We start from the raw sequence: 20,345 nt of genomic DNA, 5'->3' as shown, positions 1-20,345 counted from the left end.
CCGCCACTCTTGCTGCCCCCATATTTATTGGGCCCAAGAATCAATACGGCACTCAAGGCAGCAACAGCGAACAGGACACGTGGCAGTGGTGGCTCGTGGCTTAATTTGATTCGCTGACAAATTCTGACCGTGGGGTTTCCGATTGCAAACGATTCATATACGTTAGATGAATTGCATACCTCGTATTTACCCTAGATATCTCTCACACAGGAGATGTTTGCCTCGACGTGCTGTGGATTGGCTATAAATTAGTACACGTAATTGATGAATTGAGCGGAATGAGCAGAGTGGTTCTTCTAAAAAATATATATAAGCCTAATTAGTAACAGACTTTGCGTCGTGACATTTGTGACCTACTCTTGCCAATCACTCTCTCACCCTCCCCCACTCCTCACTCTCAGGCACAAGGCACTGCATTTTCAGGTAGGTGCGACTGTTGTCATTGTTATGTACGTGCTGTCCAGGATTTCTTTTGAAGGATTTTTTTTTGGCTGTCACAGAGGTGGGGGATGATGTTGAAGCGTACAACCGCTACACCAGCTGTCAAACCAACCCCTTCCCAAGCGCCCGCAGTGATGGAAGCCAGGCCGGATTTAAACCATGGGCCCCCTCTGTGTTTTGTAGGACTCTGCTTTATGCCCTCCCATTCCACGTTGCGAGGTCGTACGGCGGCCATCGAACTACGATGACATAAAATAATAAAAATAAAACATAATAAAATAATTCTCACGACGTTTCGGCCACAACGCAAGCAGCCGTCCTCAGGTGAAGACCAGGTCTGTCGGGGAGACAGCGTCTGAATGAAACACCACCAGGCTGTCTCCCCGACAGACCTGGTCTTCTTCACCTGAGGACGGCTGCTTGCGTTGTGGCCGAAACGTCGAGAGAATTATTTTATTATGTTTTATTTTTATTATTGTATTACTTCCCTTCTACGTGACTTTACCGAAAGAACCAAGAAGATGAATCCCTGCAGTCACGAAAGCTTTAAATCGAAATTTACGATGACATAATTCGTGACTTTGCCGCAGATAAAGCTAGGGGAGACACATTTGCTTTGCTTGTTTGAAGAAATGAGTGTCGTGAGCGATTTAAGTTTGATGAATTCACCTTGTGCGGAATCATTTTTTAAAATGTTTTTACATGAGTAAATACAAATGTTTGATTACTTCATGACAAAATGTTTGTAGTATGTCATATATTTAGGCCCGTCCCTCCTGTTAGCCTTAGGCCCATCGTAGCCATAATCCGGCCCTGGTTAGAAGTGATAGTGCAAAAGTGAGCCAATTACACTGCGCGTACATTCCGTGCACCCGGACTGAAACTAAGCTCCAGAACTGTTTCCTGTAAACAAGTATATCCATAAAGAGTGTCCATGAAAATTATCATCCACTACAACAGAATTGCAAACATGTACATCAGTTTGAGTGAACTGCTTAGCTTTAAAATGTGGGAAACACATTCCTTATAAAGTTGGGGGTGTTTTTTTTCTCTCTCCAAAACTCAAAAGCTCGAGTGAACTCTCCGACTGCACAGAGCAGAAACACTCAAAAGCCATCGCACGCACACGAGATGCTGGCGAGAGAGCACCTGGGGGACTATTCTCCGTCTCAACCGGCTGTGTCGCCAATGCCACCAGTGCCAGGCATGTGGAGGGATTCAAGGGATTGACACTCGCGCTTGAACTGCTGCACAGTACATTTGACAATTATCGAAGAGCGGATGATACTTTCGTGGGCACCCTGTACATTTGAACACGTGTAATATGGCTTCTTCTCTGACGAGCACGACAACGATTTATCTAAAATTTTCTTTAACAAAAATCCTATTTCAAGTATTATATAAATGTGCAATAAAGTGCTCGCCAAGAGCAATACGCTTTATACTCTTGCCGTTATAAATTCATGCAGATTCACAATCAACAGTGATATCCCGGCCTCAGTACAAGACACCAGACATAACCATACCTGATATGAACTTTCAGAAACGTAATACTGGACCGATAAATACCATCTAGCACAGACTCAGTTAGCCCTTTGTTCACCCTTATGCAATGAGATGTAATCCATCCCTCCCTCTGTATCCGTCGCTGTTCGTGCAGCCCCTGGGGCTGCGCTTTCTGACACCAATTTCAGGTGCAATTCTCTTTGTTGAGTGCAGTCATCACTGGGCTGGCCTGAGACAGTGCCAGCCGCTGTCAGCTGAGTCAGTGGCGGCCGGTAGGGAAATTCATTGGTGGGGCATAGAATCTCGTGGGGGGGGGGGGGGGTGAGGAAAGGGAGTGTATGGAGTTTGCAATCTCTATAATGAAGAGATTAGTATTGTTAAGGTTTTTTTTTCTATAAACATTGTTTTACGAATAGGAGTTCCGCTCCACCAGCCCTCAATAACAAGCCACCACTTAAGCTAAGTAAATCAAGTTTAATTTCGATTTAAAGCTTTCGTGACTGCAGGGATTCATCTTCTTGGTTCTTTCGGTAAAGTCACGTAGAATGGAAATAATAAAATAATAAAATAATAAAAATAAACATAACAATTTTTTTAATATTATATAATTACATTATATTATTTTATTATGTTTAACTTTATTATTTTATTATGTTTTATTTTTATTATTTTATTATTTCCATTCTACGTGACTTTACCGAAAGAACCAAGAAGATAAATCAAGTTTTTTTTTTCTCTTGCTGTTTGAAGAGGCTCAGTGCTCCAGCGAACCGCACGTAGGCCTCTTGAGCCGACCGGACGATTGCAGATAACTTACCTGCCACTCTCCACGTCATCCCTCCCCATCCTGGCATCACCACGACGCTCGCCCACACTGCAAAGACACACAGCGTCCAAGCTATGTCCGAGAGAAAGAGAGAGAAAGAGAGAGAGAAAAAAGACAAGTTGATAGAAATGTGATTGTGCCTTGAGGTCGTTTTGTTTTCACAGCAGCCGTCCCGGCTTGCATTTGTCATCATCGGAAAGACAACAACAACAACAAAAAGCTGCACTTGATGGCCGCTGGCTAAAATGAAGCAACGAGGGACGGTATCCCACCGAGAAAACATGATGACCCCACTGTTCCTCTTTCACCGCCACTTTACCGGTCAATCGCTCAGTTTTTTTTCGTAATAACAAAATAAATCCCAATCATACGTGGTGCGAAGTCGCGGTCCAGTCTGGCAATTTCAATTTGTGGAATCAATGAATCTGCTTGTAACGGTGCACTGGGTTTCTGACAAAATTTATTTTGAAGATAGTTTTTTTGTTACTTAAAATCCACGGGCAATACTTATATTTCTCAAATTTCACCATGTTTACCAAAGACAAATCCGCGTTTTTACAATTTTAATCTCGATAGGAACGCGTTATTCGTGAGCACCTGTTACAGCTCATGATGACGATGAGACTGCATGAACAACTACCTACTCATGTTTTAGGCTGAGTTGCAAGAGAGGAGCAAAAGGTGGGCATGGCCAGGAGTTGCAGAAGTGTGTTCACTCACACACACACACAAGATCAATTAATAATGTTTTTGACGCTAGGGTCAAGCGCCTATTCAGAATCAGAATATTTATACTTGAGGAATCCGATGAGCTAAAAAGCTCTTTTCCACAGCTGTCCAGTAGAGGAGACAGTGCACAAGGGGGGAGGGGGGTTTGCCCAGTGCTACACCTGGTCGTCACCTTTACTTGACCTATGGTAGACTTGGAAGGAGAAATAAAGAAATACCACTTTTCACTGGTAATTTTGCACGGCCGAGAATCAACCCCAGATATTAGGTTCAAAGTGCTGTTGCTCACACAGCTGTGTCACCACCCAACATATATAAACACACACATGGGGCCAGATGCTCTAAACATTTCAAAATTTCCACCCAGGATAGTAGACAAAGTGACCTGCTGTTTGACGGTAACAGCGAACGCAAAGTAAAACAACTTTGCATTGCAAGTTGGCCTTAAAAACCTTTCAAGTTGAAAGTGTGTGCGTAGAAGATCCTAGGCCAGATCTGGTCTATTTCCCTTATTAACGCATCGTTTATAATGCCTATAAACAGAACAGATGATCGATATTCCAGCGTGGTGCCGGATGTGCGCTGCATGGCCCAGTTTGTTGTATTGACACATTCTGAGATGTAATGGCATGAATGGGTGCCAAAAAGAGACTAATCAAATTGGACTCCCAGACAGACACACTCTTCTGTGTCACTGGTGCTGGCCTGCTACGAATAAAATGACAGCTGTCTAAACATGTCCTTCCAGATGTTAAACGGTATTTATTATTTCCTTTTGCCGTCATATAAATACTGCATTCATATTTTGACTTAAAACTTTCGTGACTGCAGGAATTCATTTTCTTGGTTCGTTCGGTAAAGTCACGTAGATAGAAAACCAAAAATATAAATAAAAAATGGAGAAAAAAAAATTTGTAAATAATAAAAGCAAAAAACCACAATAAAAAATATTTCAATTTTTTTTTATAAATTCATTGAAAAAAAAAATCTACATTCATACTGGCATGCATACACTACAGAAGATACATGCACATGTACAGCCCTTGGTCGATCTACTGCTGGATGAGGGTTTCACCATGCCATGCAGGTCACGATGCATACTTTACTATACTTCACCACGCTGGTCAGTGTGGGTTAATGAAAGTTGGGAGATTAGATGTTGGAGCATAGACGTCTAATAAAGGTTTTTACCCAGGAAACCTGCAATGAGTCTCATAACTCCCTTTTCAGGAGAGTCCTGCATTGTGATGTTTGGCCAGTACCCATAAGGGTTCATGCATGTCTTTGAAACGAATTGTCCTACACGAGAGAGAGCCTTCTGTATGGCCTTGTCTCAGCACCAGTGTTAGCCCAAAGAACGCCAAAAGGCAAACAGCACAAAGACAATGCACGTATCAGAGCAGTTATAGCTCGGGGTGAACATCTACATCATGGGACCTTTTTGTCAGTTTCAAAGTATGAGAAATCAGAATAGGGTTTATCTTTTCTGGCAATAAAACAGGTGTTCAAATGTCCAAACACCAAAATAAGAAACCTTTTTGCAAGGAATCAAGTCTGCAGTAACCACACGTACTTGTGGTGAACATGAAAACAAACATGCTCTGATAATATAAATATATTCTTGGTTCTTTCTGGAAGTCACGTAGAAGGAAAATAATAATATAATAAAAATAAAACATAATATAATACATTTTTTTATTATATTATGTTTTATTTTTTATCATATAATACAAACCTTTTAAATTATGTATTATTTGTATTATTTTCTTATTTCCCTTCTACGTGACTTTACCGAAAGAACCAAGAATATGAATCCCTGCAGTGACGAAAGCTTTAAATCGAAATATAATTATATATCTGGCATTGTCTTTAAAATGGATTGGCCTACACCAGAGAGAGTCTTCATCATGGGCTTATCTCACTATCAGTGTTAGCCCAGCGAACTCTAAAAGGCGAACAGCACTAAGACGACACAAGTAACAGAACACTTATAGCTCAGATCGAGCAGTTAAAGGAGGCTGTCCCGTTTCAAAGACAATGCGTGTTTACATTCAGAGCATGATTGCATGTTTTTGCCACAGGTACGTGTGCTTAATGCAGACCTGATGCCTTGCAAAAGGTTTCTATTTGGTGTTCGGACATCTTCTTAACGCCTGTTTTTGTTGCCAGAAAGGGTAAAACCTATTCTTATGTTTCATCGTTTTTGATACCGGCGAAAAAACACAGGTGCCATCGATACCAGAGTGTTCGAGTTCAAGTATATTTTGGGAAGAAACCGATGCACGTGGGGAAAACCCCGTCGTGCACATCACGTAGTAAACACTCAACGCTCAGCACGGGGAGATTCAATCCACACAGACTCGGTCCTGTGAGTGGAACCGAATCCATCTGTGAACCACACTCATCGCTGTGCTGCCATCTCCTTGCACCAAGCAGCCCTCGCAGCCTACAGCACCTGGTATGCACAGGTGGCGGTCGCATATTGAGACACAAGCCCGGCTCAGCCAGGTGATTATATCTGCTGACACAGCGCACTGTTGTCCGTTCGTGAAAGATAAAACATCTCCCGATTGGTCGTGAATAGGTGATAGTGACAAGTGACTTTGAGTGAGCACCCACTGATGATGGCGTGTGCAGCTAGCACGAGGCAACGCCCACACGCACATTCATCTTCCCGACGTCGATGTTGAACACCACACTTACCAGCAACTCATATTCATCAGAGACGACCTGGGGTGAGCCCAGGCCAGCTTCGCGCTGTGATCTAACGAGACTGCTGAATAGTGCGAGGGTGTTGACGTTTCTTTGTGTATCTCGGAGGTGAAAACTCAAGACACAAGAGAGTCGAATTTGCACAAGCGGCCTGGGTTATTTAGACTGCCAGTTAGGGGCTATGGCTATGTATGCGTATATATCTTCTTGGTTCTTTCGGTAAAGTCACGTAGAATGGAAATAATAAAATAATAAAAATAAAACAGAATAAAATAATTCTCACGACGTTTCGGCCACAACGCAAGCAGCCGTCCTCAGGTGAAGAACAGCGTCTGTCTTCTCGACAGACCTGTTCTTCACCTGAGGACGGCTGTCTTCTCGACAGACCTGTTCTTCACCTGAGGACGGCTGCTTGCATAGTGGCCGAAACGTCGTGAGAATTATTTTATTATGTTTTATTTTTATTATTTTATTATTTCCATTCTACGTGACTTTACCGAAAGAACCAAGAAGATGAATCCCTGCAGTCACGAAAGCTTTAAATGGAAATGTGTATATATGTTGAACTTCTTTCGCACCATACGGAGCCAACCGTGCTCATCGAAGGTGCGTAATATGCTCGTGCAATTGTCAAATTTGGCAAACGTTGACGCTGACGCCAGCAACACACTGGCCTGCTCTTGCGAATGATGGCAGGCGATCTTTAACGTCCCCTTTGAAGCATACGACGTATATTGTTATTGCGGTCATGACACCCGCAGGAATAACCAGGGGGCGGCCGCTGGATTCGAACCGTGAACCTCTGCAACAAGTGGCAAATTTGCGCTCCTGCTAGGCCATGGGGAGCAGTTGTTGCAGGGGTTGTGCCTATATGAGACTGCGTGTCACAGTGAGAGCGTACTTTGCGTGCGATGAGCGGTGGCGCACAGCGATTAAGCGGATAGCGCCACGAACCCAGCGACCCCGAGGTCCATTCCCGCTCATCGGTGACAAATATCTCAACCGGTCCTGGGCCCCCCCCCCCCGCCCCAGGTTGACTCAGAGGCAACCTGGCGTGGTGCTGGCCACCCACCCAACCATCCAACCCATCAGAGACGCCCGCTAACGGCAACTAGCCTCTCAACAGTCTTGCATTGTGTGGCGATACCGTCCCCCCCCCTCCCGATACGTTCCATTCATTGGCTACCACATTCTGATAAGCTCCCCGCCCCTCTCCTCCCTCCTTAACTTGTATTTAAGAGCTTGCATCTTGAATCCCTGCCTCACTTGATGCAGCAAATCTGGCTGTGACGGTCCCACCTGATGACGGAGACTTGTGTTGCCTCCGAAACGTCGTGATTTTTTATTTAATTTTTATTAATTTTAATTTCATTTTTTACCTACGTGACTTTACCGAAAGAACTAAGAGTATGATAGCGAGGGTGGTTTTGTTTTTCTCTTTAACCGGCGAGTCGAGCACTGCGCTATCATCTCCATTGGCAAGGGAAAGGCTGCGTCCACGAACTCCACCGGTACGTGAGCCCGGGCCCATTTGGTGGGCGCGTGACCTCACCGTGCACCACGCACATCGGCCTTGCGAGCCCTCGGACCTGTGCCCTGGGGGGAAATTCGCGGAGAATTGATCGCGGTCGATGACGGAATGCTCTTGAGATTAATGGGGGGGGGGGGGGGGCGGTCCTGCAGTGCATAGTGATTTCTGCAATTGCCATGTTTGTTTAATCGCCATGAAATGTTTAACATGAGCTCCTGGGCACGCCACGTGCGGCTGAATGTGAGCGTTGGGCACCGTTCGCGCTGCGAGGAAGGTTGCTCGTTGTGAAGCGACATAATAATACACGTTGCCTTGCCTTGCGTATTGTACCGTACGTGTAATCGATACGGTGAAGCAATGTTTGGCAGAAGAAAAAATAACAACCGTGTTTTCTTTTCTATGCTGACCAACGTGTACTCGGTATTCGCCCTAAAAACAAAATGAGACACGTTATGATTTGTAAGGATAGAAATCGCTCTCACGGCATTATTCTCAAGCACGTAGGTCACTCTCCCACAGTGAATAGAGTAATGAGCACATTTTGAAAATTGGCCCTAATTATTCTCTCTTTCTTGGTTGAATTCCTGCCCCTGCATTGGAAATGGATTTAATGATGTAGTTAAAACTATTGAATGGGAAAACACTTGACATTTGAATGACGCCAACAAGACTCACCCTAATAGAATGGGCAGATCAAACAGAATGCTACAAATACTCCGATCGCTGCTCTTTTCTCACAACTCCGGTGGAAACGCCGATTGTTTGCACAGTAATCAGCTTGGCTTCACCGTGAAAACGTTTTGCTGCTGGAAATCCTGGTTTTGCTGGAAAATGCTGTTTTCATATGTTGCAATAGACTTCCCTGTGGAGGCAACGATCGGAATATAAATAAGAGCGTGAGATGAGTCCAACGAGAGGAGCGCCGATTAACGCCGAGTCGGTGCGGCTAAATTGAGCGTCTGGTGTGTGACATGGAACAACAGTAGATGGCAGCTTTTGCCTGTTACAGCCACCATCCCAGCACAGCCATCATTTATCTCACAGCCACTCACTCCCCTCTTTCTCTCTCTCTCTCTCTTTCTCGCACCAACTCAAATTTTCTCAAATAAAAAAAAATTCGCCACCCTCTTGAAAAATATATATTGTACAGCGTGGTCCAGATGTCTTGTGACCACCCCCCCCCCCCCCAATTAATTGACCCTTGACATTTTTTCCCCCTTTTGCAAATTCATTTCTGTTTTAAATAAACCTTACTTTTAAAAAGATTACATTTTATAGACTTAAATGGGGTTCACAAGACATCTGGATCACCCTGTAGAAGAGGATACCCGTCACTTAAGGTGGCGGTGACATTCCAATTCTCCCCCTATTAAAGATCTGTTTTGTATGGGTCTCTTTCTCTCTCTCTCTGTAATAGGTCAAATCAACCCGACGGTGTTTGAACACGTAGACTTGCTAAATCCCTGCTCGCCTAGTGCTTACAGCGGTAACAGCCACGCAGCGCGTCTGGGTGTTTTTTAAAAAATATTTTATATTAAGTTCACTTGCTTGCTTGCGCGCTTACGACCGTGCAAATATTTCGGTCGTTTTTTAACCCACTTCCCGTGATCCAATCGAGCTGACATTTTGCACACAGACTCGTTGTGCGTGACAATGTATTTTCGTGAAAAATATTTTCCAAAATTTTACACTTTTTATGAAAAAATAAATTATATTTAATTACCAATTGCTTAATGGTGCCAGCCATTCATCTGACCCATAGGTGGCAGCCATCTCAAGCCAGAGGACGAGAGGACTCTAGCCGCCACGCATATAAAGGATTTATAGTGAAAAACTTTGTTTTTACGGGTAAATTTTTTCCACGGCCCGTTCAGCGGTCCTGTAAACGTTTGATAGTTCGTGCGAATTTGGGACAATTTACAAGCGCCTATGCTTCGTTATGGCTCAACATGTTATACTCTTATAGGTCTCTCAATATGCTTAATTTTGTATTTCCTGTGACATATTAAAGTACTTATTCTATGATTCCAAGAAGCTGTTGCAGGAAAGATGTCCATGACATTCGTCAGAATATTTATTCATACCGGAGGAATCCGATCAGCTATTGTCCTTGGCCAACCCCAACATCAGTTCGTGTGGTCCGATTGCGATTCTTCATGATAATCACAATAACAAGCGTACAAACGCAACACAGAACTGATTCAGCTCAGAACTGATTCAGTTCACAGTCGAAGTGATTCGAGGACAGAGAGGTGGAGTAAATAAGATTAGTTCAGGACTGCTCTGATTCACTCCATCTCTCTTGACCTCGCTATGCGCTGTGAAGACGGGCCCAGTGCTCCGATTAGCACGGTTGGCTACGTACGGTGCAAACGAAGTTCAACACACATATATTGCTAGAAACGTCACCGATTATATATACATCTCTTTTTTTTTAAGGCCACAGTGTCATTGACGACTGTGTTTCAGTTTGTGTAATTCGTGCTTGTGCATCTAATTGGACGTCTGTGAAAAAGGAGCTTTGGAGCTCATCGGCTTCTTGCAGCATAAATACATATTATGATTCTGATTTCATCCTGGAACTGCTTCAGCGAAGAGTCTGACATACCACTCCGGCGAGACGCGTAAGCGAGCGGTGACAACCTGAGAACCCCACTAGCGAGCTATGGGCCCGTGGCAACCGCGAGAATATCCCTCGCACGTTGCGTCGCGGCGAATCTGCCGGAAAATAAAAAAAAATACAAAGACCTAATGGGCCCCCTTAATGGGATGTACGGCATGCAAATGTTTACAATCAGGTGGAGGGTCCCACCGTGTCACTTTCTAATGGAACATGTTCCGGTGTGGGTTCAGGGCAGGCAGATGCGCGCGCGCCAAAGTGAAGCCTTACGGGTGAGCGTCGCCGCCGTTTCTACATTTCAGACGCGAATAGTACGCACGAGGCGTGGGATATCATTTGTCCCTTTGGCAAATGCTGTGGACCTCGCGACGTGGCACTGCCGCCGCGGAAGGCAATGCCGGTCTCCGTGAAAACGTAGAGGGACGGAGGGTCAAAACACGTGCGCATTTAAGTGCCGCCATCAAAGCGAATAAATGCGTAGGGAAATAAATTAATAAACAATGCGCGTTCACATTTAGCGGCATTAAAAAAATAATGTTGCTAAAAACAAAACACAATTTTTGTTGTTATATTAAAAAAACAGCAATTACATTTTGGCCAAATGGCCTCCATCGGAACACAAAATATTAGAACCCATTTGCGTACTGTACTTGCGGTCACATTGGCAGGGCGTGCGTGCAATCTTTGCAGGGGCAGCCAAAACACTTTGTGAAAATCTCCAAGGTGTCCCATGAGTCTGGAATCATAGGGAAAAAAATAATTCATGTGTTTGTTTCTGCAGGCCCAAGATGCCTGAGTAAGGCAGAACGAGTCCAGATAATTCAGGAACAACGGTGGACACATTGACGCACGTTCTGTGAATAAAAGCGTTATTATTGCCTCTTTAAAATACATTTTCATATGATTCCAGACTCATGGGACACCCTGTATATACTGTATATATATATCAATAAAAAAAATAAGAATCGGAATCTTTATTTAGATTGCGGGAGGAATCCGATGAGCTATGAAGCTCTTTTTGCTCAGACCTCAAGCAGGGACAGGGCACCAGGTGACGTCGACAAACCGTGTAACAACACGGCATGAGAGCAAGATGAGAGTAAAAGTAAGCAAGTCGCTGAACCATTAATAAACCACGTTCCTTTGGAGTGGGCAGGTAGGAACTTGGTTGGACAGCGCGGCGTTCAAGGGGGGGGGGGCAGTTGGCTGAGTGGGCATGTTTACCCTTACTCTTAGGTTTTTTCGGTAAAGTCACGTAGGTAAAAATAAATAATAAAAGTAAAAATAATAGAAATACAATTATAAATCACGACGTTTCGGAGGCAACACAAAAGGCAATTCCAAGAATTTGTAATTTTGCCTCACTTGATACAGTAAATTTAGCTGTGACGGTCCCACCTGATGACGGAGACTTGTGTTGCCTCCGAAACGTCGTGATTTATTATTTTATTTCTGTTATTATTTCTATTATTTAAACTTTTATTATTTATTTTTACCTACGTGACTTTACCGAAAAAACCTAAGAGTATGAATCCTTGCCGTCACGAAAGCTTCAAATCTAGAATGTTTACCCCCCCACCCTCCCCGACATCGTCAACCAATCGCGGCGTTGCTCGGTGTTCGGTGGGGAGGTGCATGGGTGGGCGGAATTTCGCATATGCACGACAGACAGACAAATAATCCCTGGTGGGCAGTGTGGAACCAGTTGTTCCTACCTGTATAAAGTCCACAATGACTCATTTTCGTAATAAATACATGAATTCCCGCCGAGGTGTCAACACCAAATGGAAGCTTAGGTAATGCAAAAAACAGCAATAACAGTAGTCCCAGAAGCAACCTGAAAGTTCGGCTTAACCCCGAAGCTGACTTTGTACATATCAAGTAAGTTTCCAGCATGACGTGCCCCCGGGCTGCTGGAAATGATCCCATCGACCTTCTCGATGCTGTTTTCATCGCAGCCCACTGCGATTCGCAGACACATTCTCTGGGTGGAGGGGGCAGGCATCGCCGTTGAACCACCGCAGCAATCGCTGCAAAGGAGGAGTAGGGTTCGTCTTGATTTGAAGCTTTCGTGACTGCAGGAATCCATTCTCTTTGGTTCTTTCCGTAAAGTCACGTGGGTAGGAAAATAAAATCAACCACGACGTTTCGGGCGCAACACAAGCGTCCATCATCAAGTGGGAAAGCACGTGATGACGGACGCGCGTGTTGCGCCCGAAACTTTCGTGATTGATTTTATTTTTATACCTGCGTGACTTTACCGAAAGAACCAAAGAGTATGAGGGTTCGTCTCTTGATAGATAACGGAACAAGGCAGGCAACTGTCAAGGCCAGGCGGGTCCGTTAGCGGCGTTGCGTTGCGAGCGAGCGATGTGTCGCGTTTAAAAAATAAAAATAAAGAAAATAATAATACGCGTCGCCTATAAAATGGGCAAAACAAGAATTTGTCGGCGGTCGGTCGCGTGCGACTTGCACGGGCGACGCAGGGTGAGAGAAGGACACTCGTGGCTGCAGGGATCCGTGGACGCGCCACGCCTGTGCACCTACAGCAGGTGTCCGCATTCACTTCAACACGTAGCATGGGTGGAAAAAACCCGATTTTTCCAGCGGCATGCATCGGGTTTTTTTCTTTAATACAATTAAACCCGATTTCGGGGAATTAAAACCTGGTTTAATGAATACGAAGCTCTGATCCAAGGCTTAGGCTGCTTCCTCGTCGGTGCTGCTATCGTACTCGGGGGGGGCGTCGGGCACGGGGTAGTCGTAGAATGCGGCGGGCAGGTTGGTCTTGACGATCACAAGCTTCTCCTCCACAATCGTGGGCGCCAGTGAGTTCCTTAGCTTGGAATGGATGAAGCCCATCGTTGAGAAGTGCGGTTCTGCAATTAGAACCAATTAAACCGGATTTCTCCCAATCTCAGATGATCGGGTTTAATATAAAAAGACAATTAAACCCGACTATTAAAAACCCGACTGTGCCACCCTTGACACGTAGCAGCAGCAGCAGCAGGCTTTCGCGACCAATATCATCCATGTCACGTAAACAGAACGTGGCCAATTCGTCACGAGTCCAGCAACCCCGCGGTGTTGGAGAGCCAAGCCACAACATTTAGTGAATGAGGGTGTGAACGACACATCAATAATATATTGACGCGATCTCCCCCAAAAGACCACCAAACATCGTCCTCATCCACGTGTGCCCACGCAGCGCGATGCCAGCCGACGGAGCCGTCGCGACGCAGCGAACGTTGCCAATTCATGGGGAATAGCCGGTGGATGACGGCAATCTGGCAGGGTCGTAACATTCCCGACACGTGCGTTGAAGCTCAAGGATGCGCAAAAGCAGCGCGCGGGCGAGACGTGGCGATGTGACTCGTTAGCGGCGACAGCGAAAAACGCGAGAAGCGTCACAAGCCCGCGGACACAGCTCGTTGAGTGTGTGAGTGTGTGTGTGTTGTAGTGTGGGTGTGTGTGTGTGGGTGTTGTAGTGTGCGTGAGTGTGTGAGTGTTGTAGTGTGGGTGTGTGTGAGTGTGTGTGGGTGTTGTAGTGTGTTGTAGTGTGTGTGTGAGTGTGTGTGGGCGAGTGTGTGTGGGTGGGTGTGTGTGAGTGTGTGTGAGTGAGTGTGGGTGTGTGAGTGTGTGTGTGGGTGAGGGTGTGTGGGTGTGTGTGTGTGAGTGTGTGTGGGTGTTGTAGTGTGTGTGTGTGTGTTGTAGTGTGTGTGTGGGTGAGTGTGTGTGGGTGTGTGTGTGTGGGTGTGTGTGTGGGTGGGTGTGTGTGTGGGTGGGTGTGTGTGGGTGAGTGTGTATGAGTATGGGTGAGTGTGGGTGGGTGTGTGGGTGTGTGTGTGTGGGTCAGTGTGTGTGGGTGAGTGTGTGAGTGTGTGGGTGAGTGTGTGTGTGTGAGTGTGGGTGAGTGTGTGTGGTTGTGTGTGGTTGAGTGTGTGTGAGTGTGGGTGTGTGTGAGTGTGTGGGTGTGTGTGTGGGTGAGTGTGTGCGTGTGTGTGTGAGAGTGTGTGGGTGAGTGTGTGAGTGTGGGTGAGTGTGTGTGGGTGTGTGTGTGAGTGTGTGAGTGAGTGTGTGAGTGTGTGGGGTGTGTGTGTGAGTGAGTGTGGGTGAGTGTGTATGAGTGTGGGTCAGTGTGTGTGTGTGTGGGTGAGTGTGTGTGGGTGAGTGTGTGTGGGTAAGTGTGGGTGAGTGAGTGTGTGAGTGTGTTGTAGTGTGTCTGTGTGAGTGTGTGTGAGTGTGTGGGTGTGTGTGTGTGAGTGTGGGTGTGTGAGTGTGTGTGTGAGTGTGTGTGTGTGAGAGTGAGTGTGGGTGTGTGAGTGTGTGAGTGTGGGGGTGTGTGTGTGGGTGTGTGAGTGTGTGTATGAGTGTGTGAGTGAGTGTGTGAGTGTGTGTGGGTGTGAGTGAGTGTGTGCGCGCCTTGTCGGCAATATCTATCGCGAAAGGGCAATTGGATTTGCTCTCGATCTGGAGGAGCAAGTTGCCGGCTTTGTTCGCCTTGCGCCTTCATGCAGCTCCCCGCCAACCCCGACTGGGGTCGCCAATAGTCGTAAAGGTCACGGGCTTCTGAGTGAGGGAGTCAGTCGGGTGTTCTGTCTTAGAGCAGTCGGGGGCGGTGGGATGGACCGCAGGTCACAGCCGTCGTTGCTGGCAAGGCCATCGTTAAACCGGGGTCTCGAGGAGCGTGGCGAGTAGAGATCTGGTCTTAGACCCGGTCACTCGTCACCACAAAACACAAAGATAAAGATCCCCCGTATAGCCTCAACAGACTGTAGGTGCAAGTGCTGTTAGCGAGCACCTATTACCACACACATACGCGCCACACACGCACACACCTCGCACACACACGCACACACACCTCGCACACACACACACCTCGCACACACACACACCTCGCACACACACCTCGCACACACACACGCACCTCACACACACCTCGCACACACACCTCGCACACACACACGCACATCACACACACACACCCCTCGCACACACACACCCCTCGCACACACACGCACCTCGCACACACACCTCGCACACACACACGCACCTCACACACACCTCGCACACACACCCCTCGCACACACACGCACCTCACACACACCTCGCACACACACCCCTCGCACACACACGCACACAAAACCCCATCACGTTGTAGCTGGTGATGCACTTGAATTGGCTAAATTCCAACTCTGAGTATTGAAAATAGCAGCTGGACTTTAAAGTGGGGGAAAATATCTCGCTGCAGAGTGCACCTCCGATTAGCACGGTTGGCTACGTACGGTGCGAAAGAAGTCCAACACACACACACAGCCCCTCCGATTAGCACGTTTGGCTACGTACGGTGCGAAAGAAGTCCAACACACACACACAGCCCCGACGATTAGCACGTTTGGCGACGTACGGTGCGAAAGAAGTCCAACACACACACAGCCCCTCCGATTAGCACGTTTGGCGACGTACGGTGCGAAAGAAGTCCAACACGCTTGCACAGGAGAGGTCGCCCCCTACTGTGTGAAGGATAGAAATGCCACATGAAGAATTGATTTTTCAGAAGTCTCTGGAAAAAAATGAAAAGGCTTGTCTTCGGAGGTGCAACGATGTCCGAGATTTTACAAATTATGTTTGTGCCTCGTGATATATGACGTGATATCGTGATAGATCACGTGACATCGTGCCAGAAAGCCCATTTGAAATAAATGGGGCGAGTGGGGGAAGGGGCAGTGAAAAGACTGTAAATCAAGAATAAAATGTCACAAGATTATTTAAAAGTTGAGCCGATACCCTGTGATTACTGCCCATGTAGCATAACTAACTGTAGTTATGCATGTAGCATAAGTACATGGGTAGTTATGTAGTTATGCTACATGGTGGCGAGATGTTAACCACCTCGCCTGGTATACAGGTAGTCGTGGGTTCGATCCCGACCCTGACGATGTCTGTACATTTGGAGTCTGCGTGTCCCTCTCCCCCGTGGTCGAGTGGATTTTTCTCCGGGTCCTTCGGGGTTTTTCCCCTCCACATTTAGAATCGTGCGTTTAGAGTAATTTGGCTGCTGTACATTTCCACGTGATGATACGTCGCTTCGTTGAGCTCTCATTTGTGAGCAGGTCGCTTCTGAAAAAGAGCTCTATAGCTCAGTGGGCATTACCTGGTAAATAGAAAAAACTGACAGAATGCTATTTCATGTTGAGCTTGTATTATGTACCCTTCGTTCTCATTCTCCCCCTAATCATCAAAAAAAAGGGTTAAAGAAGATGGTTATCATTCCTCCCTGCTGTTCACACTCTCGAGAACAAACGGCCCAAAGTCCATACATCTAAGTGTCCCACACCTGCTTTCTTATCACACTGATGACATTTTCAGTCTGTGCGATGCATAATTTAGATGAATATTAATTTACTCTGCATCAACGTATCACATGTGTTTCTTGCAAAATGGAATTGTACGTACATGACTTGCTTTGTCTCGTCCTTGCATATGTCACGCAACCCACACTCGTACCTGTCAATTCCTGTTAGTGTATAGCGATGCAACACTCCTGTGTTTCAACGCTCTTCAAGATCAAATGGCACCGCATTTCAAAACAGTGCAATGTTTACATAGCATTGAATTTCAGCCGAGCTGCAAGCAGTCTGAGCGTGATGGTACATCGATGTTAACTTTACACGAAACACACAACAAACACACACATATATATAGCCCTAAAAAGACACCAGTACCATAACATGAACCACACATTGGTAGTGAAATAAAATGCCACAATGCGTTCATACGCGTTCAATACGTGCACCAAACACGTAAAAAACACAAGACTTGTTAGTGTGGCAAAGCCATCGAGTGTGCAGGCGGTGCAGCTGCGCTGGTGCCAACGAGCCGGAGGAGGGGTCCAAGCAACTGGGCCACGGAGGTGAAAACTTTAACAGGAAGGTGACGTGGACGGGGACGTCCTGTTTTATTAATTGTTACCAGGGCCCTTGCCAACAACGCTACAGCCACAGAGACGCAGGTTTTGGCAGCTCGTGCAATGAACGGCAGAGGCCTCCTTCTCGCGCATGCAAAACTCGCCCGTTGGTCGCTGGTTTCGGCTGCCTGCTCGGGGAGCTTGCCGACACGGCACTGCAGTGCGGGCAGCTCGAAACGGAGCCTTCAAAGCCTCCCACACGATCATAATGAGATTCGCACAGCACGAGGGTGGGGGGGGGGGTCTGATTCTCGACTCCTTTCACGCCCTCCCGCCCATCGAATGAAGTTTTTTTTTCACCTTTCAAATTGAACACCTTGCCTATTTGACGTTGTAGTGCTTCATGCGCGTCCAAATTATAACAAAACCTCTTGCCTTTGTTTCCCCTCTTCGGCGACGTGGCGTTACACCCTCGCATCTACAAATGCCGCCGGTGAAGTCTGTGGCCAGGGGCCACGGAAATTCTATGGAACACCGTGGGAGCACGGAGATGTATTCATTTTTCTTTACGTGATGAGAGAGAGAGAACAGAACATGCGTTTGTCCATTTATATTTGTGAATGTGGGCATGACACGGAAAGTCACCTTGGCATATTCAATTCATAGTGATGCACTTGAACGCTCGGTCATGAAATGTGCAAACGCCGTTGATAATCAATTGCTGTTTCGCCGTTCCAGCGCTGTTAATGTCATTGTTTGAATGTAATTCGAGGCGACGTGACATTTTTTTGTTATCGGCCAGAGCGACGAGGCCAATTAAGGGCGAATTCCACAGCTAGTTAAAAGGTAGGTTCAGCGTTGCCTTCCGTTTAATGTTATGTCAAAACCTGCCACTTTGCAATGAATCGGACTGGTGCAGAGCTGCGCCTGCAGAGTGTGCAAGAAATAACGAGTGGCTCTTGACTCAGATCCGTGCAGCAATCGTCTGAGTTCCATTGCAAAACGTGAAATTCATGTAATGAACATTTCCTGCCATTTATAAGGTCACATCAACACCACCATCATCATCATCATCATCAATATCGTCGTCGTTATTTAGTAAGCACTGGGCATACACACATTATCAATTGTCTAACCGCCACAACTATTACGATACTTTTCAAAACACTAACAATGCACACGATGGCACGGCTCATTGCGACCTGGGACTGAATAATAAAACAATAAAATTGGCATACATCTAAAGCTGCTGGGCTGGTGCCAATACACAGGCAAAAGGATGATTCCTCCTTATCTATTTTTCCTTGAATAAACAAATCATTATATTGGGGCAATGAAAATCAGTATGACGAGCCTGATTTGCACAATAATGTGTTACTGTTTGATCTTATGCTGCAAGATGCTCGCCTGGTCGGGATCTTTTGATGAAATCCAGACGCAAACCCACAATGTATCAATACCATCAGGCACTCTCTTTCCACTGCTGGCTGATGGATTTTATCTTCGCTGACGCCGTTAGACTTGTGCAGCTGCAGTTCATCCATAGATCTCAATCTGAGGTTCATCACTCCATCTCCACGCCGGTGGTCCCTTCCTCCGTGTGCTCCTCTACTAAATCACAGCACTGATGTTGTTTATCGGCTGCAATCTCTCTTTTTATTTTAATGAGCACACACAGAGATGCACAGGCCGTCGCGGTCAAGCGCTGTTTGCGAGCACCGATTATGCATTCGGCACCCAGTAAGATGCAACGGGGAGCTCATTTTAGGCTGAGTATACCCAGGCGAGGCACAGACCGAGAGCACGTGTCACTGGTGTGTGTGTGGGTGTAGCTAACACTAAAATATGCATATGGTGCATTTGACATTTTTGGGATTACAAACATTAACCCCGATTTTGTTAGTTCCTGAATGTCCCCCTAACACAGCAGGACTGGTTTGCTACTGACACATACAAGGACCTACCTGAACGCCCGGTCGTTGACGTGGTCGTCGCATTCATCTTACAGGATTCCGTTACCACGCGCGGACTCGCCTTTATACGTAGACAGTTTGAAGCGGGCACTGTTAGCGAGCGCCTATTACGACTGGCAAGACCAGAGCAGTCTTCTCGATGGTGGTGGACCGGGAGGGGGGGGGTCATCTATGAGCTCGCATCCTACCCAGCACACCCCTGACAACCCCCCCCCCACACACACACACCCCTCGCGTCTCCCGAGCCGAGCGTGATCTGCTTCGCCAGCTGCACGGCCACACCGAGACCGGGTCACCGCAAGGATGAGCGAAAATCCAATTTTTTTTTCTGTGTGTTTAGGCCGAGCGGACCTAGAGGCGTCGTCGCGTACCTTGGAAGAGGACGAGCTTGCGAGCGCTGAGCATGAGGGCGCAGCAGAGGCTGCGGCTGGGGCCGTGCAGACACGCGGACGAGCTCGTGGGCTGCTCCATGGCCCCCACCCCCCACACCGCTCCCACGGCGTCAAAGCTCCCAGCCTCCGCACCGGCAGTGCCAACAGCAGCAGCAGTCCCAGCAGCAGTGCCAGCAGCAGTGGAAGTAGCAGTACCAGCAGCAGTGACAGCAGTGGCAGTAGCAGCAGTACCAGCAGCAGTACCAGTAGCAGTAGCAGTGACAGCAGCAGCAGTGCCAGCAGCAGTACCAGCAGCAGTGACAGCAGCAGCAGTACCAGCAGCACCAGCAGCAGCAGTAGCAGCAGCAGTACCAGCAGCAGTACCAGCAGCAGTAGCAGTGACAGCAGCAGCAGTGCCAGCAGCAGTACCAGCAGCAGTGACAGCAGCAGCAGTACCAGCAACACCAGCAGCAGCAGCAGTACCAGCAGCAGTACCAGCAGCAGTGACAGCAGCAGTACCAGCAGCACCAGCAGCAGCAGCAGCAGTACCAGCAGCAGTACCAGCAGCAGTAGCAGTGACAGCAGCAGCAGTGCCAGCAGCAGTACCAGCAGCAGCACCAGCAGCAGCAGTACCAGCAGCACCAGCAGCAGCAGCAACAGCAGTGCCAGCAGCAGTCCCAGCAGCAGTACCAGCAGCAGCAGTACCAGCAGCAGTGACAGCAGCAGTGA

At 47.0% G+C, this 20,345-nt stretch overlaps 1 protein-coding gene across 2 annotated transcripts in view; it reads right to left on the bottom strand.

The window, feature by feature from the left end:
- Positions 1-19,966, bottom strand: part of NETO2 (neuropilin and tolloid like 2) — a 38,797-nt gene extending 18,831 nt beyond the window's left edge. Inside the window, exons 1-2 of one of the 2 annotated variants that reach the window (XM_061548728.1) lie at positions 19,617-19,966; positions 2,765-2,821 (exon numbers count right to left, since the gene is read on the bottom strand). In XM_061548728.1, coding sequence (XP_061404712.1) covers positions 2,765-2,821; positions 19,617-19,716 — 157 coding nt within the window. In that variant the 5' untranslated portion in view covers positions 19,717-19,966. The remainder of the gene's footprint in view (positions 1-2,764; positions 2,822-19,616) is intronic. The other variant, XM_061548729.1, reaches the window with a different exon arrangement.
- Positions 19,967-20,345: the final 379 nt, after the last annotated feature.

Source organism: Lethenteron reissneri, chromosome 9 (assembly GCF_015708825.2).
Source record: "Lethenteron reissneri isolate LAM-NWPU_2019-01 chromosome 9, ASM1570882v1, whole genome shotgun sequence".
Lineage (NCBI taxonomy): Eukaryota > Metazoa > Chordata > Hyperoartia > Petromyzontiformes > Petromyzontidae > Lethenteron > Lethenteron reissneri.
The sequence above is the reverse complement of the archived record's forward strand: the minus strand, read 5'-3'. Positions and strand labels throughout refer to the sequence as shown.